The sequence below is a fragment of the Elgaria multicarinata genome, chromosome 7 (assembly GCF_023053635.1).
Source record: "Elgaria multicarinata webbii isolate HBS135686 ecotype San Diego chromosome 7, rElgMul1.1.pri, whole genome shotgun sequence".
Classification (NCBI taxonomy): Eukaryota; Metazoa; Chordata; class Lepidosauria; order Squamata; family Anguidae; genus Elgaria; species Elgaria multicarinata.
The window spans coordinates 59,027,413-59,051,957 of NC_086177.1; the positions used below are offsets into that span (position 1 = coordinate 59,027,413).

The 24,545-nt window shown below is 39.0% G+C and overlaps 1 protein-coding gene across 3 annotated transcripts in view; it reads right to left on the reverse strand.

Annotated features, from left to right (window-relative positions):
• Window positions 1-24,279, reverse strand: part of SS18 (SS18 subunit of BAF chromatin remodeling complex) — a 38,787-nt gene extending 14,508 nt beyond the window's left edge. Inside the window, exons 1-9 of one of the 3 annotated variants that reach the window (XM_063130655.1) lie at window positions 24,136-24,279; window positions 20,506-20,582; window positions 19,626-19,710; window positions 14,966-15,119; window positions 7,816-8,037; window positions 4,316-4,483; window positions 3,230-3,334; window positions 1,063-1,155; window positions 236-352 (exon numbers count right to left, since the gene is read on the reverse strand). In XM_063130655.1, the coding sequence (XP_062986725.1) occupies window positions 236-352; window positions 1,063-1,155; window positions 3,230-3,334; window positions 4,316-4,483; window positions 7,816-8,037; window positions 14,966-15,119; window positions 19,626-19,710; window positions 20,506-20,582; window positions 24,136-24,204 (1,090 nt within the window). In that variant the 5' untranslated portion in view covers window positions 24,205-24,279. The remainder of the gene's footprint in view (window positions 1-235; window positions 353-1,062; window positions 1,156-3,229; window positions 3,335-4,315; window positions 4,484-7,815; window positions 8,038-14,965; window positions 15,120-19,625; window positions 19,711-20,505; window positions 20,583-24,135) is intronic. The other 2 variants (XM_063130656.1, XM_063130657.1) reach the window with 2 other exon arrangements.
• Between the last annotated feature and the right edge of the window lie 266 nt (window positions 24,280-24,545).

Here is a 24,545-nt window from a genome sequence, read left to right on the forward strand (position 1 = left end):
CCTTCTGCATCTGCATAATCTGTAAATTGTGCTTTGTTGTGCTATATGCTACTGGTAAACATACATTTAAAGGGCCAAAAGAAAAGTATGAAGACCTAATTGGAGTGGCAATCATGATCAATTTTGTGAGTTTTTGAAAATTTACCAAGGAGGTTTGAGGATACAATAATGAAGTTAGTAGAACACCCTTACTGACATCTAGGTTTCGCACACAAATTTAGTTTCCATTACTTACCATAACCTTGCTGTTGTCCTGGGTAACCCTGCTGACCTGGGTACTGTTGCTGTTGATAGCCTTGCTGCTGAGGTGGTGCTTGGTATGCATCCTGCTGTTGAGTGTATTGCGAGTTTCCTGAAACATGAGGTTAAGCAAAAACAATTAAAGGCACTTTCTCTGGTTCTATTTTTTCTTTTCTTTTAAGATGCACAGCGAACACCACAAAAACAAAATGAAAATGCAGTATTGATTTCAAAAACTGAATAAAACAAAGAAAACAAACAAAAACGGAAGGAATTCGGCCAAACAAACTGCAGTTAAAGTCAGATTTTTGCAAGGCTAAACTGCAGCATTTTCAGCATCTCTGTCAAACGAGCACTAAGTTTACTGGAACGTGATGCCATTATTTGATAAGGCCATAACTATGCTAAATGAAAAAAAAGGACAAAATTAAAGACAGCTACAGAGCACAAACTAGCTACACAAATCAGCAAGCTGTTTCCTATTGGCACTATATTTGTATGTATACATACACACAAAATATACAACTGGACCAATGGGTTTATGTTCAAATAAAAATATACGATTTGGGGAAAATGCTAAGTGTTTTAGTCATTTTACTGCTGTTAGAAATGACAAATTTAAGGTTATAAGTTTAGATGTTTGCAAGAAACTATTTTGAATGCTTTAAGTTCCCTGCAATTCTGAACAGCGAGCAACTAGTAGTCTACAAGAGCTTTGCATGGGCAGGAAACATGTTATGTTGTGTAAGAATGTGTTCCTTTGTGGAAGGGGAGAGAAAAAGGAATGTATGTGTGCATGTGTGTGTGAAGGTATATAGATACCTCCTTCGTAGTAATGTTGGGAGGAATCCTCATAAGGCCTATCGTAGCCTTGTTCAGGATACGACGGTTGCTGATAACCGTAATCACTATGACCTACATCAATTCGACAAGAGACAGGAAGAAACGTTAATGGCCTCTGAGTGAAAACCCTAAAAAGATTTCATCTTACTGAAAAATCAGTGTCAGCCGGATACACATAAAAAAGAACCTTCATATCGAATTAGAAGGGTTTACCAATAGGATTTCTTTTCATATTGAATTAACATGTGACCGGGGGGGGGGGGGGGAAATCAGCTAATGAAGTAGTTTTAGCGACATCACAGTGAGGAATGGTCTTAAGCTTCTGATAATCTTTGTTAAGGAAAAAAGTACTTTGTCTTTTTTTAAAAAAATGAAAGCATTTAGGCCTTTTGCATGTAAATAACCTGAATTTAATTAGAATGAACAAAGAAACCAATTATCATACTTTGTTGAACACCTGTTCTACTGATTTCCAATTCAAAAGCATATGCTGCTAAAAGCAGTGTGAACTACAATAAATAAAGCTCACTGAATTTCCAAATAACTCTTATATGGTTTTTGTATGAAATATCTATTTTAAAATATGGATCTTTTCCAAAAAGAAACATTATTCAGATTTTTTTTATTATAAGAGAAAAGACATACTTCTTTACAAATTCCCCTTTACCATATTAGCATAACCAGTAAATGCTATGACACTTGCCACTAGGATCCAGTTGACCTGACGTTGGCTTTAATATCTTGCATAGTTTGACTTACAATTAAAAATGTAGTTCATTATTTATGCTCGAGGGCAGTCAGAATTATTTTTTTTTGTTAAAAAGGGCACTACATTTAATCACAAGTATGTTATGATCATTTTGTTAATTAATCCCTTATTTTCCTAAACATGGGCATCACACATTTTACTCAACTGCACATTCATGATTAAGTTTTGTTTACGGTGTATCACCTCTATATCCTGTTATTTTCCTGCTTATTAAAGAAAGCCATTTTATAATTAATGACATAATTTGTAGATCATGTTTTGCATGTTGACTGTTGGTGAACAGCACATATTTGTTGAACGTAACATAACTTGGTGGATCCCCGTAATTTATCTAGCTGCAAGTAAAACTTTAGAAAATGCTTGCACAAATTACCTAAGCCACAGCTTAATAAGGTTATAATTATATTGTGTTTTTGGTGTTCTATTACGCATAACATAAAGCAGCCAGGTATGATACAGTAGTTCTGAGAATAATTAACAACATCTGTAAGCTAATTTTTGTGCAGCTCAGTCTTACCATAATCTTACTTTTCATAAAATTAGTTCAAGATTGATCTAACACAGGGTTTTTCAAGGCTGATTTTATGACATGTTTATTAACTAAATCATGAGCATGATGGTGGCCAATGGCAAATGGGTCATTTAAAACTTGGCAAAACCAACCTCAACACATTTTAAAAACGCACATACAATTAATTTGCAACAAACAGTTGCAATGAAATAAGGATTACATTTCGAGTAGGTAATCTACCATGCACCCTGAACTTCACAAACTATTATACAAAATGTAATGTTGGCTCTTAAAGTAGCCATGAATCCATCAGTATCTGTTTAGATGGTCCTTTTTACCATACCTAAAACTTAAATTAAAAACAAATCTTATTTCCTTCCTTTATTCTATATAAGGATCTCTTATTAAGCAAATCATTTTTGCAATTCAAAGGAGCGGACTTTGTAATCTTAAAAAAAAAAAGACACAGAAAGAACTACTTTTGAAAGGATACTGGTCATTTTGTTAAGGGCTTTAGTATCAATCAGTGAAATCAGCTATAATCTCAGTTTTAAAATAAGCAAAATAATTTTGTCAGCAGACGTATTACATGACTGCATAAACTGTCTTACATACAGTGAAGATTTTGCCATATTTGTAGCAAAAGAAGGGGATTTTTTTATCATGGTACTATAATTGAAGTTACAAATGTATTTTGAATGAGCTGTAAAATAAAGTTATGTTTTGCATATCAAATGACTAAACTTGCAAGCTTTAGTAAATATGTGTTCTAGTGAGCAGATACTAAAAAATTTCATCGAAAAGTTGTGTATAGCTAGTAATGGGCAGGTATGTAAAATGGGAAAGTTAACATTATGAGAGATTACCATCAGGGTAATATTGCTGGTTCATGCCTTCTGGAGGACCTTGTCCACCATGACTGTATTGGTCCCCATAATAGTCTTCCTGGCCTGAGTACTGCTGTGGTGGGCCTGAAAAACCACAACCAGTCAATATGTAAATAACTTATTTTCTCTGTTAGCACGCTCACTAATTTCTCAGTTTACTATGAGAAACAGTCCTCATCTACAGACTTCCCCCACCCGTGTCACTGTGTATCAGAAAGCATACTTAATGCTTTGGACTACACATGTATGTATTACATATAGCAAGTTGACTGCATTAAAAACCCACGATGTGAATATAAATTTCTAAAAACATACAGACAATATAGGTATTTATTGCTCTTTTACAAAGAAAGATAGAAAAAAATAGATTTCAGCATTTAGATCCATACTAGTGACCTTATTTCTTCAAGTATTATTTTTGGGAAAACACAACAGTACAGGCTTGTAAATAGCCACTTGTCAGGGTGCTTGTGGCAAACAAGATTTGCCTCCAAGTGCTGCGACAGGGAAGATTTACAAAAATTATCTCTTCTAGGCATGAAATGACCAACAGAGAATAGTCTGGTGGACAAGTAGAAAACACATTTGCACACTAGTAGCCTTTGTGAACTTATCTGAAAAACTGATATAAAGTAACAGGAAGTATATAGGAATATAGATAGAATATATACTAATAGAAATCTCAAATTTCTGAGTGTCAGTCCTTTTGTAGCCAAAACAGCACCATCCACATATGTGGGAAATATCTGCGGGCTCAGGGGTGTCCAAAGTTCTACAGAAGTACAAAAACAATTTTAAAAACCCAGTCTAAAGGTGCAACACCCCAAAACAGTATGAAGGCTGAGGTCAATGGGCACAGAACACCGGCTGTTTAGGGATGGGGGAGAACAGAAAATTGGGAGGGGACAGGGAGAATGGGAATGAAGTAGCCAGAACCCAGAGCATTCTACACTGCAATATTTTGTTGCGGGTCCTACTAGTTGGCTATAAACAGGATGCTTAGTTGCAAGTTCTCTCTTGTATGTTAATTAGATGAACTTTAAAACGTGCAATCTCTAATCTTACCTTGCTGTGGTGGTCTGTATGGAGGAATTTGCCTCTGCCCCATCATATGGTTTCCTTGGTTAACTTGGCCCATCATTCCCATTGGTGGCTGCTGTCCCTGATAATGTTGTCCACTTCCCTGGGGCATGTTGTACTGTTGAGAAGGCGGCTGCTGGTGCATCATTGGGCCTACAACGAGAAAAAAAAATCTCAACTTTTAAATTTTCTTTTCTCCTATACCCTACACTGAAGACAAACTGGAATTATTATTTAGGGGCACTAATAACTCAAGTAAACGGAGTATTTAAAATCTGTTCCTACAAGCGCCACAAAAAGTAGGGCTGATATGCAGAACATGATAGCTGATAAATGGGAGGCATTTTGGGAACAGCATTGAATTTATGGAAGGATAATCTGATAGCTGCTGAAGATATTCCAGAATAGTTTTACTGACTTCAATCTAGTGTAGGAGTTTAAAGACTGCAGTCAAAGATTTCTTTCAAGAATAAAGTGAGTGTTTGCTTTAAAGGATGTCTAAAGTCCTCTCCAGGATGCCCTCTGTATGAAAAGCTGCCAACTTCTCTTCATTATAACTATAACAGTTCACCAATTCTACCTTTCTTAACTACATTCTGACCTGGGTTCACACAACACAATTTATTGTGGGTTAAATAAGCCACAATGAGCTGCAGTGTGTGACACTACCGTTCTGAATGAGGTTGCGCTGCACCATGTGAACCTGGCCACTGTGGATTAGTCAAACGTTAAACAACCATTGCATAACACTCAATTAGTAATAGGGTTATGCGAGGATAGTCTAATCTTGGAATAATCCTTGGTGGATGGGTTCTGTCCTATTTTGAGATCGATAAGTGCCCTGGTGAAGGTTCAGATAGGCCCAGGTGTAAACAAAGAGAGAAGCCAGTCCACTCCAAGGTCATACAAAGGAATCCGAATTGTGTAGTAGAAGAAGGCAGGGGCAAGGTCAAAAGCAGTCCAGAGGTCAATCCAAAGAAGTCACTAGTGCCAAGCATTAAAGTCAGTAATGGGGTGTCCAGGTGGGTCATCGAGGGTCCAGGAGTCAGCAAGGCCCAAAGAAGCAAGGCGACATGCTGAAGTTAACTCACAGTTGACTGCAGGAGAGATCTGGTTCCAGCTGTACTGATTTATAGCTGGTCATTAATCAGCACAGCTGGCTAATTAGGTCAGTGTGTTGTTTTTAAGGGAGGCCCCATGCTGTGGCCTCTTGCTTCTCACGTCTGAGCCTACGCCATTCAGAGGGATTAATCATCTCCACTCTGCCTCCTGCATTTGGGGAAGTCCATGAACGACACTGGAGGGGCCAGACTGCTTTTCTTATGGTTCCTGGCTCTGGTTGGGGCCTGCTGTGCTGACTCTCCCCCTCCTCATCCAATGAATCCTCCTCCAGGATTCATTGAAACTGTTCAGACATGTTCATTAGGTATGGAATGGAAATCAACTCTCCTTTTAGAGATACAGCTCAATTTCAAGCAAATACCTTGAAATGTTTTCTCTTTTTTCATTACATGCTTTGTAGTATGCTTGAACACAAATGGTTTTTAATCTCTGTGCTTGAATAGATGGTATTACATTCTGTAAAGTTAGCCATGATGGTAAACATTTTTGTCCCCTGCACTTGCCATGGTAAAATGAACTAATGAACCATTTTTCAATAGGACCAAACACAATCTTGAATAAATATCCGAGAAATAGTTTACAGAAAATACAAAAGACAACCAGACTTTGTATGGGGCCACAAATCCAACACATCTCAAAATTTTATTCTTCAAAAACAATGTAACACTTGAAGTATACTAAAGATAACATCTTGAAAGTGGAAAGAAAAGTTAACTGAGGCAATTAACCTGACAGTTCTTTAGCCTATTAGAAAACTGCATAACATCTTATTAACAATTTTTTACAATGAAAAGTATGCCAGTAGTGAATTTCTGAACGAGAACTGAGCCAACTATTTTACGTATTGGAATCTTGAAAATATAGACTGTGGCACAAATAATACTTTAATCAGTAATATCACAGAAGCACAAGATTAAATTCTGCTAATAAAATATTAAAACAAGGAAACTCCAACAACAGTTACAAGGGATAATTCCTGTGTGCATTTTACTACTTTGTTTTTAATATCATTTTTATGCTCTTACTCTTGGGAAGTCAGAATGTTCTCAATCATTTAGAGGGGCTGGTACTCATCCCATTAGGATGCCCAAAACAAAGACCCTTTCCTAAACTCTTCCCTTCTCCATCTAGCTACTATTCTACCAGCTCTCTAATGTTCTTTTGTGAATTAAGAGTGCATCATTAAGGTCTTTCATTAATCCCATAAGGCCAATAATTCTACTTACCATGGCAAGTGTTACATCACCCTCTGTAAAGCATGGCAAACCCCAGTCTTCCTCCTAACCATGGAGCTAAGAGAGAGAACAAGGACCATTCCACTGGTACTTCACTTCAGAGACTCTCAGAGCACAACTGCAGGGGCAGTTGTGCCCTCCCTCCCAGTACAGGAAGAAGGTTGGGACTGAGCTCGGTACACCTCAGAAGCACAGCACAATTGTAGGTATAGCATCCACCCCCAATCCAGCTTAATACTGCACAATGCTGGAGAGGAGGGCTAAGACTTTTGTGTTGCACTTGTGGGACACTACAAGCATTTGGAAGAACAGCACAATTACAGAAATAATAGCCTCCCTCTTGAATCTAAGGAAGGGAACAGAGGATTTTCCTTGCCCTGGGTTTTGAAGGTGCAGTAAGGGACAGACCTCACTCTTTCGGGAGAGGGGCAGTGAGCTGGTAGAATTTTTTTGCTAGTACGACCTTGCTCATCCTCACCACTGTGCTTTTCACAACTTCTTGCTACCTTAACTACTCTAAGATTTCAAACTTCTTCAGACCAAACCTAAGTGCTACCTTTGCAGGAACCATCTGAAAAACTGGATGAGGCTACTAACAATGCAGAGATATTCAGTTTAGTTCAAAGTGACCCGCAGTCTATATTGCATAGTATGACAGCATTATGCTGTCATGGACAAGATTTCTACAGCAGGCAATGGAAGATGCTCAAACTGTGTGAGAAACATCCAATATGTGCACATTGCAGATCTTCCTTTTTCTCCCCCTACTAACTCCTCCTGAAACAACCTGAATGGTCAGGAAGTCTCAAACAGGAGCCAGTTCTTCTGGTATCCTAGTATCAATATCCTATGCATACAATCCTATTGTAAAAACCATTAAATATTTTTTAAAAACAGGTATTGTTATACTAATAACTTCCTACATTCCACGATTTCATGGGGGATTTCCTAACATTTATTAAAAAATAAAAAGGAAAGGTTGTTAGCGCAGAAATAGAATTCTAGCCAATCCTGCATAAGAAGAGTACATGTTAATACCCTCTAATTTATTTCAAAACTTTTTGAACAAGTTATCTTTTGTAGTATTACGTATTTAACAGAAGACAGACAAGACATTTCTTCATTTACCTTGATTTGGTGGCATGCTTATATTTGGTCTGGGACCGTAATTGGCCATAGGCTGTCCTTGGCTCATAGTCATCTGATTCTGTCCAGGCATGCTTTGAGAAGATGGCACTGAATGATTATAACCTCCCATGGACCCATGAGTACTTGAAGGCATGTTCATGGAACTGTTTGTCATGTTGAGCTGGTTCGGTCCAGGTCCTTGCATAGGCATGTGGTTAGGGCCTTTGAAGAAAAAGAAATGCTTTAAGTTTCTTGAAAACACGCAAAGATCACCATGCTGCTTAGTCATCTAGGCAGATCAATAAATCAGTCACTTAAAAAAAACACCCCTCATACAGGCTGAAATTACCTGCATATTTATACTGCCCTTCAAAAAAAACCAAAAAAAACCCACCACCTATAATGTTCTACGTCACAATTAGCATTTCCTAAATCCAACTTTAGCTTTGTATATTCTGAATACAGCAAAACAGAAGAGACAATTTAAAACATTTTAAATTAATATCTGTGGGCCTTACTAGGGGTTCTTTGATGAGAATATAGGTAAGCATGGACATTCTTCCTTTAAGGACAGCCTTGCCTGCTATTGTCAATCCTCCCCTGCAACATGCAGCCTCGTGGCAGGTTCTAGAGTGCATACTCCAGTTTTGTATAGCAAAGGTCAGCCCAGTCTTGGCCAGTGATACACCAATGTTAAAGTAAGCTATGGAAAAATGGAAACACTCATAGAATACAGAAGGAAGAAGATAGGGTAACCATGCAAGCCCATAGCATGCTCTTGGTCTCCTAGCCATGGTTAGGGGATTAGGAATGTTAAAAATGTCCCTAAGTAAGAGTTCATGCTGCACAAATGACATAAGTGATAAACATCAGATACCAACATAAATCTACAACCAAATAGCTATAATCTACAACAGCCTTCCCCAACTGGGTGTCTCCCAAATGTGATGGGACTACAATTCTCAGAATCCCCTGGCTAGCACAGCTGTACACCTAAACATCTGGAAGGCTCCATGTTGGGGAAGGCTAATCTATAGTTACATAAACAAGTTAACTTACTATAGAGCCAATCGAAAGTGGCTGCATATGCACACAAAGGAGAACTGCATATAGCTTTCTCTGCCGTTTACATCACAATAATTTGCCAGCTGATAAGGCAATTAGCTTTTACACAGAACAGCTCTTTGGCTCTGAAGGCTGATGTGGTAAAACCAAAGGAAACTGTATGCCATTACACTCTCATATATGCAAAAAAATTGGATCCTGGTGTCCAACTCCCAGGAAAGTCTCAAAGGTTGAAACAATCTATTCAAATACACAAAGTTCTCTCTGCAATGGCTGAAGTCAGTTTTCTCTCTTACTGGTTTTTTTTTAAAAAAAGATGTATTAGTAAGATACCTTGATTTTTAAAGATGCAAGGAATTTGTGTTTCAACTCACATTTCCACTAATTTGTGCAACAGTAGCTTTGATTTTCAAAACCAGAAAATGCCTACACTTAATCAGGTATTTTAATAATACCAGACTGTATGTGCCTCTAGGAATTTTCCTATCTAGTTAGTCAGGCCTGCTCAGCTTCCGAGAATGGACAGGATTGTGCTCCTCTGGGCCAGTATATGACTACAGGCCTCTACAAATTCTCAGTTTCGAACATTAGGCCCATCTAAAGTCTAACTAGGAAATACATGAGAGCAATAAATTTGAAATACAGTTCCAGCAGGCTCTCTGGAACGGTATATCACATTTACTGCTCTTTTGTAGTGCATGACACCAATTTGAAGTTGAAACAGTTTTCCTTTTTCATTATGGATACATTGCTTGAGGTACACATCCATAGATTACTGTACCAGCTTCACTATCTTCTGGTCCATTTCCAAGTCCAATTCAAAGTGCTGCTTATGACCTAAATATTTAACAGATCATCTCCTCTTACATTATCCATCCACCCATATTGTCACAGGAGGCCCTACCCTGTGTTCCTTTGCTGGCATAGGTGCAGTTGGTGGACATGTGGAAGAGGGCATTCTCTGTTTTAGAACCATAGCTGCACAACTTCCTGCCTTGGAAGATCTGGCTGGCCACCTTCTTGATGCTAATTACATGTTTTGTTCCAACTTGCTTATGTCATGACCAGGTTCTGATTTTTTACTCCCCAGGTCTTTACTCCCCAGCTCGGACTTTATACTGTTAGTTTTACCCTACCCTGTGCCTGTTTACCCTACCCAGTGCCTGTTTGCATTCCCTTCCCCTCCTTATTGCTTTACTATGATTTTAGTAGAATGTAAGCCTATGCGGCAGGGTCTTGCTATTTACTGTTTTACGCTGTACAGCACCATGTACATTGATGGTGCCATATAAAATAATAATAATAATAATAATAATAATAATAATAATAATAATAATAATAATAATAAGGTCTTCCTGGTTGTCATATTTCCTTTTTAAAATTGTATTTTATTTTTAAAAATATGTTAGCTTGCTGACGCAGGAAGCAGAATACAAATATTATGAATAAATGATAACAAACACAATGCTTATTCCCCTTAAAAGTGTATTTAGAGAGTTTTTAAAAATTACCAGATAGGAAGAGGACTATCAAAAGAGCTACAATTTCTGTTAGATAGGACAGAAATTATGAGCAAAAGCTCTTTTAAAAGCAGTGGAGGAAATGTGAATGCTAAACGTAACTAGAAGTAATATAGGGGGAAATGGCCTGATGGACTGTCCTAGAAAAGGAATTTCTTGGTGGACAAAGGAAGAGGAGCCAAACTGTCAGGTTTCATGGAAGGGTTGTGAAGTGAAGAGGAATTAAAAGAGGCTGGGTAGACCTTCACATATTAAGGGGCCATTTATTTTCTAATTTTCAGCTAATATATGATCACCTCATAGGAGCAATGTAACATGCAATCTAGGAAATGACTAAGTATACAGATATAACAATTGTGGCTTGATACAAGTAGAGTTCAAGTGTTGACATCTTTCAATTTAGGATCCACATGTAAAATCACTAATCCTAATGAGATGTAAAACCACTACAGCACCTGTCTACCACTCTATTCACACAGCACTGTGAGATAAGGAGAGGTCCTACTCTGCTACACAAGGCTCTGTCTACTTCTATTGCAGTCTAGAGCATTAAAATATTTTTGCTTCTTCTTAAAAGCAGAAAAGGACTCTAAGAAAGCTGCAGATTTATTTTATATCCAAAGACTTTGAAAAAAGGTGGGATATAAATATAACAATAAAGAAATAAATACTGTACATTTTGATTTTTTGTCCTTAAAATGATATATATTTTAAATATTAAATATAACTCCAGTCCCCACAGAATGTGAATGGCTGAAATTATACATTAAGAGCATCTATCAACACATTCTTGATTCAAAGTTTAAAAAAACCCACTTCCCAATCTGAATTGTATACAAATATTTTTACCAGCTTGCTTTTTTAAAAGCCATTACACATAATCCTGCACAATTGCGACTTGCATGTATTTAAAAAGGGAGAAGTAGCTGAACATGCATTTTCAAAATAAAATGTGCACTACCTATCCAGGCTTCTGTTTAAACTGAATCTGTCCTGAAAGACAGAAACCCCCCCAAAAAACCAAACAGAGTCCAGCAGACTTAAGTCCCCTAGACAGTGCTGGGATTTTTCATCTTTCTGGCTCAGAGATAGTGCTCTGAGCGCAGAGCCAGGAAACCAGGCTCTTCACCCCTGCCGCCAATGCAGAGTGAAATGAGGTGGCTGCCTCTCTGTGCTCGGCAAAACGTGTGTGGAAAAGGCAAAAAGGGGCAGACCTGGGGATGGGGAGGAGACTGCAGAAGCTAGTTTAGACAGCTTCCTAAGCATCATGAAGCCTCTCACCTCCTCCTCTGAAGCCCTCTGCTAGACAGCCAAAAACCGGCTATCTAGCCAAAAAAGCAAAACAGACGGAGGAGAGGATCCCTTCCGTGTTGCAGCCACCCTGCACTGGATAATTGTAAGTCCCTGAGTTCACAGGCTTATGAGTACCAAGCGTGCCAACCATAGGATTGCACCCTAAGGGCTTATTGCTAATTGTTACTGAATTTTACCTGAAGCAGAATCAGATGTTGATTTGGGGGTCCATATGAGTGAAATGGAGAAGGGGCAGGATGCCAATGAGGCTTAATTTTCAATGCAATAAATAGTGGGCAGCTTGTCAGTCAACACACAGGCTATTGGAGTCATTCACACCATTTACCCTGTAAGTGAATATGCCCTCCCTGAAAAAGACACAGGGCATAGAGGCTTGTCCAAGGTGTGTGTGTGTGTGTGTGTGTGTGTGTGTGTGTGTGTGTGTGTGTAACATGCATCAGGCCCTGCCCTGTCCACATCCATCTCAGCCAGCACTAGCAAAATTTTGATTAAAATTATTTGGACAGGCAGAAAAATTACCCTGTTCAAACATGTTTCTCTGGGTAGCATCACTGCAGGTTAGAATCACCTATCTAGTTTTTCCTTAGCACTGCCATACAGACTCCCACTGCACAGTCAGATTCTGGGTACATGTTTTCATCCTGGTCCAACTGTGAAACCTGAAAAGGGGATTCACGTTCCTAAGGCCCTTGCTGCTGCATACCTTATTTGAAAAGGGACCGTGTGGCATAGGTGTATCCTACCGTACAACTCTTTCTCCCAGAATACAGGCAACAGGTTCATGAACATGTTGGAATTATAACTGAATTATGCATCTCTAAACCAAGAGGCTGCTTTACCTCCCTGAGGTAGCTCAAACTATTTTACAGCTGGTCCAAGACAGTTCCTTCTAGAAGAGAGCTCGTCAAGTGAAGGGTTGCTTGTGTGATCAAGGGGCAGTGGGGCTACATGGCTGGCCTACCTCCTGACATTGCACAACTTTCCCACCACTGCTATCTGGATGTCTGCAGGGGGTAGGCTAGATGTGCAGACCTCAATGCATGTGGACTTCCCCAAGAGCTGGAAACCTGATCATGCAGGATTCCAGTACTTGGGAAGCCTTTGCACACAGACTGTGCACATAGCCATCCCTCTGCACATGAGCATTTCTTCACACAAGTAACATGAGAAGGGGGCTCCACTTATGCCTGAACTGAAAGACTCTTTCACTCTCCGATCCAAGGTGAATAAAGCCCCATGTATAAAGATGGCATATGTATATGATCTGTTATCTTTCACATATTAACTTTATTAAACATTGTAGCAAAATCAGCTTAAAATTACACTTTCAATTATTTGAATGTAGAAAAGTTTGAAGGTTGATGTATATGATCTGTTATCTTTCACATATTAACTTTATTAAACATTGTAGCAAAATCAGCTTAAAATTACACTTTCAATTATTTGAATGTAGAAAAGTTTGAAAGCATCTTACACAAGGAAAGTTAGCTACATTAACAATAAGTGGACATTTTAGCCAAAGCTAAAGTTCTTGCACAGACAGAAAGCATATATATGAATCACCAACTATTCAGAGTATACAGTACAAACTAAATACCCTGCCTGTACAACCTGTAAATGAATTTCATCTGCCAGTTTAGTCCTTGTTCAGTGCCAGATTTTCCACTGTTAAATGCTTGTACTGGAAATATCATGGTTATTTCTCACATTTATAACCTACCTTTCCTCCAAGGAGCCCAGGGTTCACATGGGTATTACTCCAGTTTTTATCCTCCAAACAACCATATGAGATAAGACAGGCTGAGAGACCGTTCGTTACTAGACCAAATACACTTAATGAAATTCATGACTCAGCAAGGATTTAAACCCAGGACTGCTTAAGCCATTTACCAGTTTTACATCACTGCTCTTCTACTGGTGGATTGAGACCCCCAAGTGGCTGTGCCTCGACATGCCAATTGTACCAGGGTTCCTGCACCTTTAATAGCTGTGTAGAAAAAGGAAATTTCAACTAGCAGAGCTTTTCTTAGTTCTACATAAGCTGCATATGCCAACATCCCTCATCTACATGTGCTAAGTCTACAGAAGCCCTATTTTTCTTTGCATCTGGCCACTCTAGAAAGAAAAATAACAGAGTTGGACATATAGGGTAAATAATTTAAATAGCTCACATGTTAGGGCTAAAGTTCGGTCCTGGGTCTGAGAAGCCTTAAGTGACCATAGCTTTACACCAAGTTGTGGGACTCATTTGTTTGGAACGGGGAACAATCACTAACTTTTCAGTGTCTTCTTCTGTACTATGTATTGCTTAATAGAGCAATCCTAACCCTGTTCATTCAGAAATAAGTCTTCTTAATGTTTCAAAGGGATTCATTCCACAGAATGCGTGTTTAGGATTTGCAAATTTACAGGAATTTCTGATGACAGTGTTTGCTCTTTAAGGGATCAGACTTCACACGGGCATGGTGATACCAAAATATGTGAAGGATGGAAAAAATGAAACCAATAGAAAGTAATTTAAGATAGACACAGCTAACAAACAAAAACAGTGCTAGGGCTTTTATGACAAATAATCTGTGAAACTGTCTTTCATAAAGATTCTTACTTTTCTTTGGAAATTACTGCTTAAAGATGTAATTCTCTGCATAGCCAGGACTGGTAAAATATGGAACATTATTTTGTTTTCCTCCTTGTAAACACTGGCATTTTATACCCCATTTCTCCGGTACTAAAACGTTGGCTTTAGGTTTAGCCCTGAAGCAATGATTTTGAGGCGTTTCATATGAAGTATTTTACAGATTGTCTTTTTTGTATGTTGTACAGAAGGTTAGTAGAAATTTGATTTACTGTCTAAGTAACTTTTCTACTAACTTCATCTCTTACTTTCCAAACTAACTTAGCTGCAATGGTTTTAGGTAATTTCTTTTAAGGAGAATTTATTCAGCTATAGACCAATACCTTGCGTCAGTAAGCCTTCTAAACACAGCTGTACTATATGGTTTCAGACAGACTAAATTTAGCTAGTTCTGTTCAGAGGAATGCTGTGTGTCAGCTACATCAAAGCCCAAGGGCAGCCTGATAAACACAGAATACAGGTCACGTAGCTCTGTAGCTAACAAACTCTAAGAGCGCTTGTACTCGGGGGCATTCAAAGCAGTTTTGTCATCAACAATCTTCTATCCCTTGAGCCCACATGTTGTTTCAGTTGCTGAGCAACCCTAGTGTTAATGTCTTCTAGGAGAAAAACTTACCAGGCATCTGGCCGTTCATCTGGTTCTGCATGTGCGGTGCAGGAGGGCCCCCACCTACCATACCATCTGAACCCATATTGTGAGAACGTGGAGGTGGGGGAGGGCCACTTTGACTCATTCCTCCTGGACCCATTGACATATTCTGTGTGGGTGGCTGAAAGACAATTTAGTGAAACAGAAGCAGTTAGTCCAACAAATACACTGCATCTATCTATCTATCTGTTAAATGACAGTTCCCCCTCTCCCATAATTCACTAATAGACTGTTTATTTTATAACTTCAACTTTGTTTCTCTATCTGCCTCAAACTATATTAAGGATTTAAACTTAATTTTCTATTTTGAATGCAAGACCAAATTACATATTAAATCCCTCACCCTTTAAATTTCTGCAGGAAACACTGGGCTAGATCTAAAGATCCTGTGAGCAGATTTCTGCTCATGGAAAGGGTACTTCTGGTGTCTACTAAAGAAGGGGGAAGGAAAGTGATTTTTGCTAGTTCTCCCCTTCCTTTACAGCCCCCAAAAATCTGTTCATGAGGATTGGGGAAGAAGCAGCATGGGGGACTACAAGTGGGGAGGGGGGAAATTGGGAAAATCACACTTCCCCTTCCATTAGCAGGAGCCTCCACTGGATCAAACCACCTTCCATTCATGGAATGACACTACTGGATCCAACTCATTATTTCTATAACATCTCATGCACAGTTACTACTACAACATGCTCCTTTTACGAAGGATTGTATGCTGCACTCAACACCTATGGAAGGATCCAATCAAGTCCAGCTGCTAGCACTATTTATGTTGCACTAGTGAAAACCACTACTTGCACAATGTCAACAGAACTTTCTAGTGTGATAGGTTTCCCAGAAAAACCAACACACTAGGCAAGTGCTGCTGACACTATGCAAGCACTGGTTTCCACTCGTGCAACATAATAGCACTAGCAGCCAGACACCACTGTATCCTCCCTCTAGTACGATATTTCAAGTCAACATCCACTACTGACTAGAAGCATATTGTTGCTGGTCTATTAAAATCCAGCATTAGACTACCGAAGACAGATTTTTGGACACACTTATTAATGAGATTGTGAGAGAAGAAAAACTAAGTAACCCTGAAAGTTTAGATATGGAAAGCAAAAAAAAAAAAAAAGATATACATGATGCACTAGATTCTACTCCAGAAAAATTAAGGTGAATAGAAGATAATTGTTAATGACTTACTCTTGTCACAGAAACTTTAAAAGCCAACTACCTACCCTAAAATCCATAAACATTTCCCTTTCTTACATGAGAAATATCATACTGGCAGGCATATAAATAAATCATTGTTAATCACATATAAGTGATAACGATGTACAAATACAGATGCTCTCTGAACTCCACTGGGTTTCTGAGCTTCAATTCATGTGAATGGTAAACCACTATGCCAAGTTCAAACAAAAATACAAGTTCTCTACTGAAGTAAAATGGTAATCTTTAACATGAACAATAGTTAATTTACTATAATAGTATCTATAAAATCACCATCATTCAGCTGAGCATACACCATTACAGATGAAAGATGTAATCATGACAAGATCTACCGCATTTTCTCGAAACAATTACAGCAAGCAATAATTTGTGCAAATAGTAGTCCCTCTGGTCCATACTAGATATTACACGAGCATTAGTGCTTCATCAAAGTTGATCCTTTGCTTTTACTCCCTTAATATAAAAATAAGTGTAGATATTGCATGCAAAGGTTAAGTTTTCTTCAGCATAAGCTGAAATGCTTAACTATAAAATACTTTCATGAGAATCTGACCTGAAGTAATTGCATATCTATTCCACCACAATAGCTAACTTCAGCACTGATGTTTAAAAATTGTACATCTCTCAAACAAAATTATTACATTCATTCTTATAGGAAAAGGAAGGAGTATTATAATTTCCTCGAAATACTGGGGTAGAAGTAAGTAATTACCAAACAGGGTTGGTGCCAGTTAATGGTTCATGAAAGCCAGAAGATAGGTTATTGAATTGCAAGCAGCAGATATTAAGGACAAGTAATTAGGAGTTTCATTTCTGAGTAAGACACTGCAACTAAATGCATACCATTCCATTGCCAGATGCATACCATTCCATTGCCAGCAGAAAAAGAAGCCAATGGATAAATATAAAGTAAGGTTTAAATTCCTAACATCAATTCAATGAAGTACAGTCTTTTAAATGGAGAAATTGGACTTATGAAACTTAAAAAAAACCTGTTATACTTCACTTATACATCCATCCTGAAGATACAGGTTTCTTTATATTAAGGGAAAGGGGTGTTTGAAGCCAGTTTGCAGAAAGCTAAGGCAATCTAAAAAACACTCTCCAAAAAGCTACCAACAATGTTAACTTAGAATGTAATTCTACGGTTCCCAGGGTGGAATCTCAGGAGCCCATAAGATAGACTGGATCTCCTCCTCAAAGAGCAGAGAAGCCCATCCTAAAAATGGAAAATCTGACCTTGGATGTGTTAACTTCTGAGGCCCTTCCCTTTCTGACATTGGCAGAGACAAAAGGGATGCTGATGGGGTGGTATGTTGTGGACAGATTGTGAGAAAGTAATCCCAGTCCCCAGACTCTCTCTCTCTCTCTCTCTCTCTCTCTCTCTCTCTCTAATGTTCGGGGTGGGTGGGAGAAAAGTCTGCCAGTCCTAGAGCTGACATAACAGATTTCCCTCCCATTGGTTCTAACAGGTGCTACATTAGCAGAATGAGATTGTATGCTTTTCCAGGGAGAATGATTGAATAAAGCATTTTATTTACTTCAAAAGTCAGGGAAAAAAGGGAATATATAAACAAAGAACTGCATCTGTATTCGTCTTTGGGACTAGGGATATTTTTTAAAACCCTAGTTTTTACAGGCCCTCTTCAGAAGACACTTTAAACCACGGCTTTAACCACAGTGAATAAGGCAAAAAGCCTTATTCATAGTGGTTAAAGCTGTGGCTTAAGGTGTCTTCTGAACAGGGCCACATTGCCGTTTAGAGCTTCAATGGGTGCTTCCCTGACTGAAGTGATTTATCAGATTCATATTATACCAGTGCTACTCCAAATACTGTTAACTCCTTTCATCTTTCAGGCCCAATTCAAAGTGCTGGGTTATGAGATACAAAACAGCTTACCGTATTTCTTCGATTCTAAGATTCACTTTTCCCCCAATATAAACATCTCTAAAATGGGGTGCGTCTTAGAATCGATGGCGTCTTAGAATCGAAGAAATATGGTAGATCCTACTAAGGAATAGTGTCCTAACCCTTGCAATTCCTCTGTTCAATAGTGTACCCTCTCTAAGCCATACAATTCATTAGTAGAAGACATACAGAGAAACATTTTAATAGTTATTCTCCAACTCTCTTCCTCCCTGTCTAAAGCTCGAGTAACTTCTTTTATAACAACTTTTATAGTTGTTTGGGGATAGTATCCATTTAGTGACTTTGGAAAAGATAGATTAAAAGTACATTTTAAATTGTGTATTTTAATGTATTTTATTATGTTATCTGTTCTGAGCCACAATGAACAGGGCAAATTAAAAATATTTTAAAAACTCTCAGCCTTCCATTCAACTAGTTGTTCTAATGACAATATCCCCTTCCCTTGTCCTCCGTCATATGGAAAAGATTGTATGGTAAATGTTACAAAGTTACTGATTTGCAATGATAGCAGAGCTATTTCATTTCTTTTCTCTAGTAGGTTTCCTGTCTGAACACTTACTCAGCCCTTTGTACTTCTTTACAATATTTATATATTGCTCTGTACTTAAAATAGATTCCTGAGCAGTGAACATAGGAATGAAACAGTAGAACAATAAAAGATTAAAACAGCCAATTAAAATGGTTCAATTTAAAACAGAGTATCAATAAAAATACCAATGCAGAATTTCCAAGTTTGAGATAAGGTGCCATTGGGACACAGCCCAATATGTTATAAGCTGCATTAATTGAGTAAATACTAAGTTGGAGTGTTTCATTCATTCAGCTGTAAATTGGTTGTCTCCAAAGAACCATGTGTGGAAAAAAATAGCTGGTTGTCTCCAAATAACAATGTGTGGAACAAAAAAAGACGTTGCAGTAGAGTTCACACAGCTAGGTTGGTTCTTTAGCAGTTCTCATGCTTCCACTAGTGTAAGAGGTTACACAACTTCTAAGGTAAGCCAAATTACACCTTCGGATTTAATTTTACTTTTCCCATGGAACACCCTAGCATGAAGTGTAAAATAGCCCTTCAGTGAGTTAAAGATGGCTTATCATAAATAATTCCAAGAACAGTTCAAAGTTTAAATTAACGGAAATTAAGAAGTACTAATTTATTTTAAGAAGTGATCTGTAACAATATTTTAATAAAAACAAAGCATGTAACTATTCATAGGCTTGGGTAAACTGTGCTTGTATGCCCAAGGGACAATCTAACCTTGCAAAATTCCATGTTAAAACTACGTGGACTTTTCAACTGAAATTAAGCAAGTGATAGTCAAGAAATTTTATTTTAGTACTAAAGCTTGTAGCAGAAAACATATGGGGAAAAGTCTATAGGCCTAAGAAGCCACGCAGAATAGTTAATACCTATATATGTTAAATGCAGTACCTTCATGTAACAAAGAGCACACATGATTATTTTTAAAAGTTACTTACCGGCGGCAGTATAGATTGCATATTTTGATTGGAGTCTGCTATTGTGGCTAGGTAGACCAAGTTTGTATGCAACAATTGCTGATACCTTTTTAAAAAAAATATAGAAAGAGAAAATTTAAAATTTAAAGTTAGAAATGCTCATGTCACCACTGTCCAATAATGCACTGCATCTATTTTATTAAATCCTTGAAAACAGCTCAAAAATGACAACTGGTGCAGAATGTCACAGTCCGCTGCTGATATACAAAGGTATAAGAAAGCTGAATACATGCACTGGCTACCAGTTTTAAGGCCCATTTCAAGGAGTTGTTTCTGACATTTAAACTTCTTCATAGCCTTGCTGCCACATATTCTACAGAAAGATTTCTATTGGTATATTCCTCTGTAGAAGGGAGGTAAATCAAGGCCTTATTGGTTGTTCACCCTTTACTGGGCTAACACACAGAGGGCAGATGACAGGGCATTTTCAATTGTGGCACCAGTCTTTCAGAATTACCTTCAGAGAACACATAGGGCAGTCTGCTCCCTAAGTGCAGCCACCTAAAGACTGTTCTATTTCCTTCCAAGTTTGCAAAGCTGTAGGTAATGCTGTTCGAAGAAACACCATTGTCTTAACTTGTCTATTTAGCATTTCACCAGCATGTAACAGAACAGATACACTGGCAAGCTAATTGCCAAGGAGGAAATACTACTTACACCAACTGCATAGTTGACAGTAACACTGCATAACTAAAAGTCAGCGCAGATTTCTCCGTATACCTCCTAGGCACTAGCTTACACAATCTAGTTTGTGCACCTGAAAGACCTGCTCTACAAGCACAGTACATCCTTTAGAAGACGGCAAGAGTGAACATGAACTACATTCAGATAAAGAACTTACTGAGAGCATTCTGAAGTTTTGCCTTTGTTCTGGTAGTCCATTATACACTGAATAAGATGATTGTTTTCATCCAACATCTGAAATAAAACAGATTTTCAAAGTAAGATTAATTCATTCTAATATACATTAAACTCTATTCTGTCTAACTGTTTGTTTCACCTTTGGTTTTGAGAGAACATAGAATCATAGAATAGCAGAGTTGGAAGGGGCCTACAAGGCCATCGAGTCCAACCCCCTGCTCAATGCAGGAATCCACCCTAAAGCATCCCCGACAAATGGTTGTCCAGCTGCCTCTTGAAGGCCTCTAGTGTGGGAGAGCCCACAACCTCACCAGGCAACTGATTCCATTGTCGTACTGCTCTAACAGTCAAGAAGTTTTTCCTGATGTCCAGCTGGAATCTGGCTTCCTTTAACTTGAGCCCGTTATTCCGTGTCCTGCACTCTGGGAGGATCGAGAAGAGATCCTGGCCCTCCTCTGTGTGACAACCTTTTAAGTATTTGAAGAGTGCTATCATGTCTCCCCTCAATCTTCTCTTCTCCATGCTAAACATGCCCAGTTCTTTCAGTCTCTCTTCGTTTTGTTTCCAGACCCCTGATCATCCTGGTTGCCCTCCTCTGAACATGCTCCAGCTTGTCTGCGTCCTTCTTGAATTGTGGAGCCCAGAACTGGATGCAATACTCTAGCTGAGGACTAACCAGGGCCAAATAGAGAGGAACCAGTACCTCACATGATTTGGAAGCTATACTTCTATTAATGCAGCCCTAAACAGCATTTGCCTTTCTTGCAGCCATATCGCACTGTTGGCTCATATTCAGCTTGCAATCTACAATATTACATATATAAAGGATTCCCCTCCTTTAAATTTGTCAAAACTTCACTTCTTAAACCATTTATTTTTAAGTTTAACAAAAGATCTGTTCTGGGTTATTTTATAGTTACTCCCTATCATAATAATCGGACTGCTGATCCAAACTGGAGTTTTATTTTTATTTTCAGTCTGTGTCATCAACTTTCCTAGTCCCCTTGAGGAATCTTGGGATCAGCTTTATTACTATTTCATTACCATTTCCTTTTATTACAAGTCCTATGTTCACCCTTTTACACACATACACGGTATGGGGACACCGGTCCATGGGCCTAATCACCAATCTTGTCAGCAATGTGCAACAGTGAGAACTTTTAAGTTCTTAACATTAAGACTTATGGCACTTTAAAGGCCAACACTTTTATTCTGGCATAAGCTTTATATTTGTTAGTCTTTAAAGTTCCAAACGGCAACTCCTCTGGAAATTATTTCAAGTTCTTAGTTAAAACCAACTACCACTGTCATGAACACCACAACAACAGAAACCATAACATCTATACATTTTCTATTGTGGTCTTTCCAGACCTGCAAGTATTTACAAGCTTTCGAACAGTAATTTTGCTTCCTACCCTGTAATTAACTTCCTACCCACACCAGCAAGCACAGGCAAATAGCCATATGCAAAATCATTTAATACAACTCCTTCAATTTTAACTATGTATTTTTCAATTTCACCAAATTTTTAAAGACTGATCACAGTGCATGCATTGTCTTCCCTTCCTCCTCCATCGTTTTACATGAAGCATGACAACTGCAACCTAGAGTGATCCTTTACTTCACCAAGCTATTTAACTTACAATAATGTACATGAACTGAAGTGTATATCCCCAGGCCAAAGTAGCGTTCTCCTTTAGATCTAACAGCTCCCCAACCTCCAACACTGAAATAGAATGTGGGAGCTAGTATTTTGTCTCCATCACTGAATCTTATTTTAAATACTTTAATTGATATATGCCTGCCCTTATAGCACTCCTTAAGAATCAGCTCCCTTGGAAATTAAAATAATCTTCATGCATTATTGGAAGTCCCATGTCCATAAGGATGGATGAATCTGCCGATTTCAGTTTTTCTGCTTTGCATTTTTCCAGTCTGAACTTTATTCCATCCCCTTGTTGCATTAATTTGTGAATTTATTAGAAGTCTGAGCATTTCTAATATACACATTTTGGAGGCATTCCCCCCTAATATACATATTTATTGGTAATTTCCCCTAATATAATGCAGTGTACTTCCCCCTAATATACTCATAAACAACTATTTCACCCAATATATTCATTTTGTGCACACTTTCCCCTAACACATGCATTTTAGACTAGAGAATTGCATCAAAGAATTTGGAGAAGCATACTGAAAAATGTATTTTGGTTTGCATGAATTAGGTAGGTTTACATTAAAATGCAAACTGTACACACTTCTCCTCCATCCTGGAATAGCCCCCTCCCCACCATCCACCCTGAGTGGATCTCCAAGTTAGCAACATTCTGAGTCTTACTCGGGGGGGGGGGGGAAGAAATCACGAATAATTGTCAGGAGACTCCTGACACTTTCACATATATATAGCAAGGTTTATCCTACCTTTTTGAGCAGTAACCAGATGCATTACTTGGGATCCTCCACTATTGCACTTAATCTCTCATCTAACTCATTTCTCTTTTTGCTCTATATGAAGGCTTTTCTTCCTTTCTATGTCTTATTAAATCTAATTGTGTGTTCTTATTGCCTATTACTCCCCCCCATTGGATGGATGAGTTACATGAGCTGTTGTATTTGAATATTCCTTTTTTAAGTAGGACCCATACAAACCGTATTATTACTATTACTCCCTGCTATTACTACTAAGTAGAGAGCAGATGGCACTCAAAAAGCCATAAGCTCCTTTGATACTGAGACCACACCACTATCTCTCAAAGTCCCTTCATATGAAGAGCCACAATAGCTGCTTACCTTACAGGGCTGCTACAAGTGCTACAGAGATAATGGTAACCCATAGTTTTATTTAACCAATGGTTTGTTGCCCTATCCAGGGTTTCTCTGGTAGATGAATGAACAAACCATGGTTTGTTTTCTCAATCCCTTGGTTGTTTCCCTCCTTCTTTGCCTGCTCCCTCCCTGTATCCCAACTGACTTTGCAAAGCTGTAGCACCAGCACATTAAAAGGGCTGTGGTTTCTTTGTTTTACCACACTCCGGCCCACTGTCTCTGTAGCCTGGCAAAACAACCCATGAACAACCTATGTTTCCAGGTCCATATGTAACAATAACCCAGAGTTCACACCCAACAACAAACCATGGTTTCTCTCTGAGTTGTTTGTGTCTAACAAACCATGGCTTGTCAGCACAGCTGGGTTCACACATCACGACGACCCGAAATGTGCGAACCCAGCCCAGATATGAAATAGCCTAACTTTCAGCTCAGTTCCATGCATGTCTACTCAGAAACCCACCCCTGTTTTCAATGGGGCTTACTCCCAGTAAGTGTGCAAAGAACAGTCTGGAGCATTTAAAAGGGGAGGGGGAGAAAAGAGAAGCACTATATTAAAACAACAAGTATTACTTTCATCCACATCCCAGTTCCCAACAGTCTCCACCCCAAGCCACGAGTCATTGGAGGTTAGGGTCCTTATAATCACATGCTGAATTATCGATTATCTCAATGAGGCGGGCGGATGGATAACAAAACGAAACGAAACGCGACGTCCAGCCCAGCCCAGCCCAGCCTTCTTCCGGGCTCGGCAGTCTCCCCCAGGCTAGGCCCCACAGCCCACCTTCTGGATGGCAGCCGGCGTTATCTCGCCCTTCCCCCGCTGCCTGGGGGCCGCGAACGCCACCGACATCTTGAGCCCCGCCTGAAGAGGACTCGGCGCGCACCGCGACTCCCTCCTCCTCCTCCTCTCCCCTCCCCCGCCTCTGAGGCAGCAGTGGCGGCAACCGCGAAGCGCTGCGAAGAAGAGCAGAACTGGAGGAGGAAGCGGTTACCCGTTGGGCCGAACCATTCCAATGGCATCCCGAAAAAGGGGAGGGGGAAGAAGAAAATACATCAAGCAAAACTGGACGCCAGCGCGCCCAAACGACGTAATGAGTTGTTGTTTTTACTCAGCTTTTTTAAAACTAAACGCATCTTTGCCGTTCATGGCCGAAGAAAACCCCTGCGAGCGTTAAAACTACGGCGTGACCC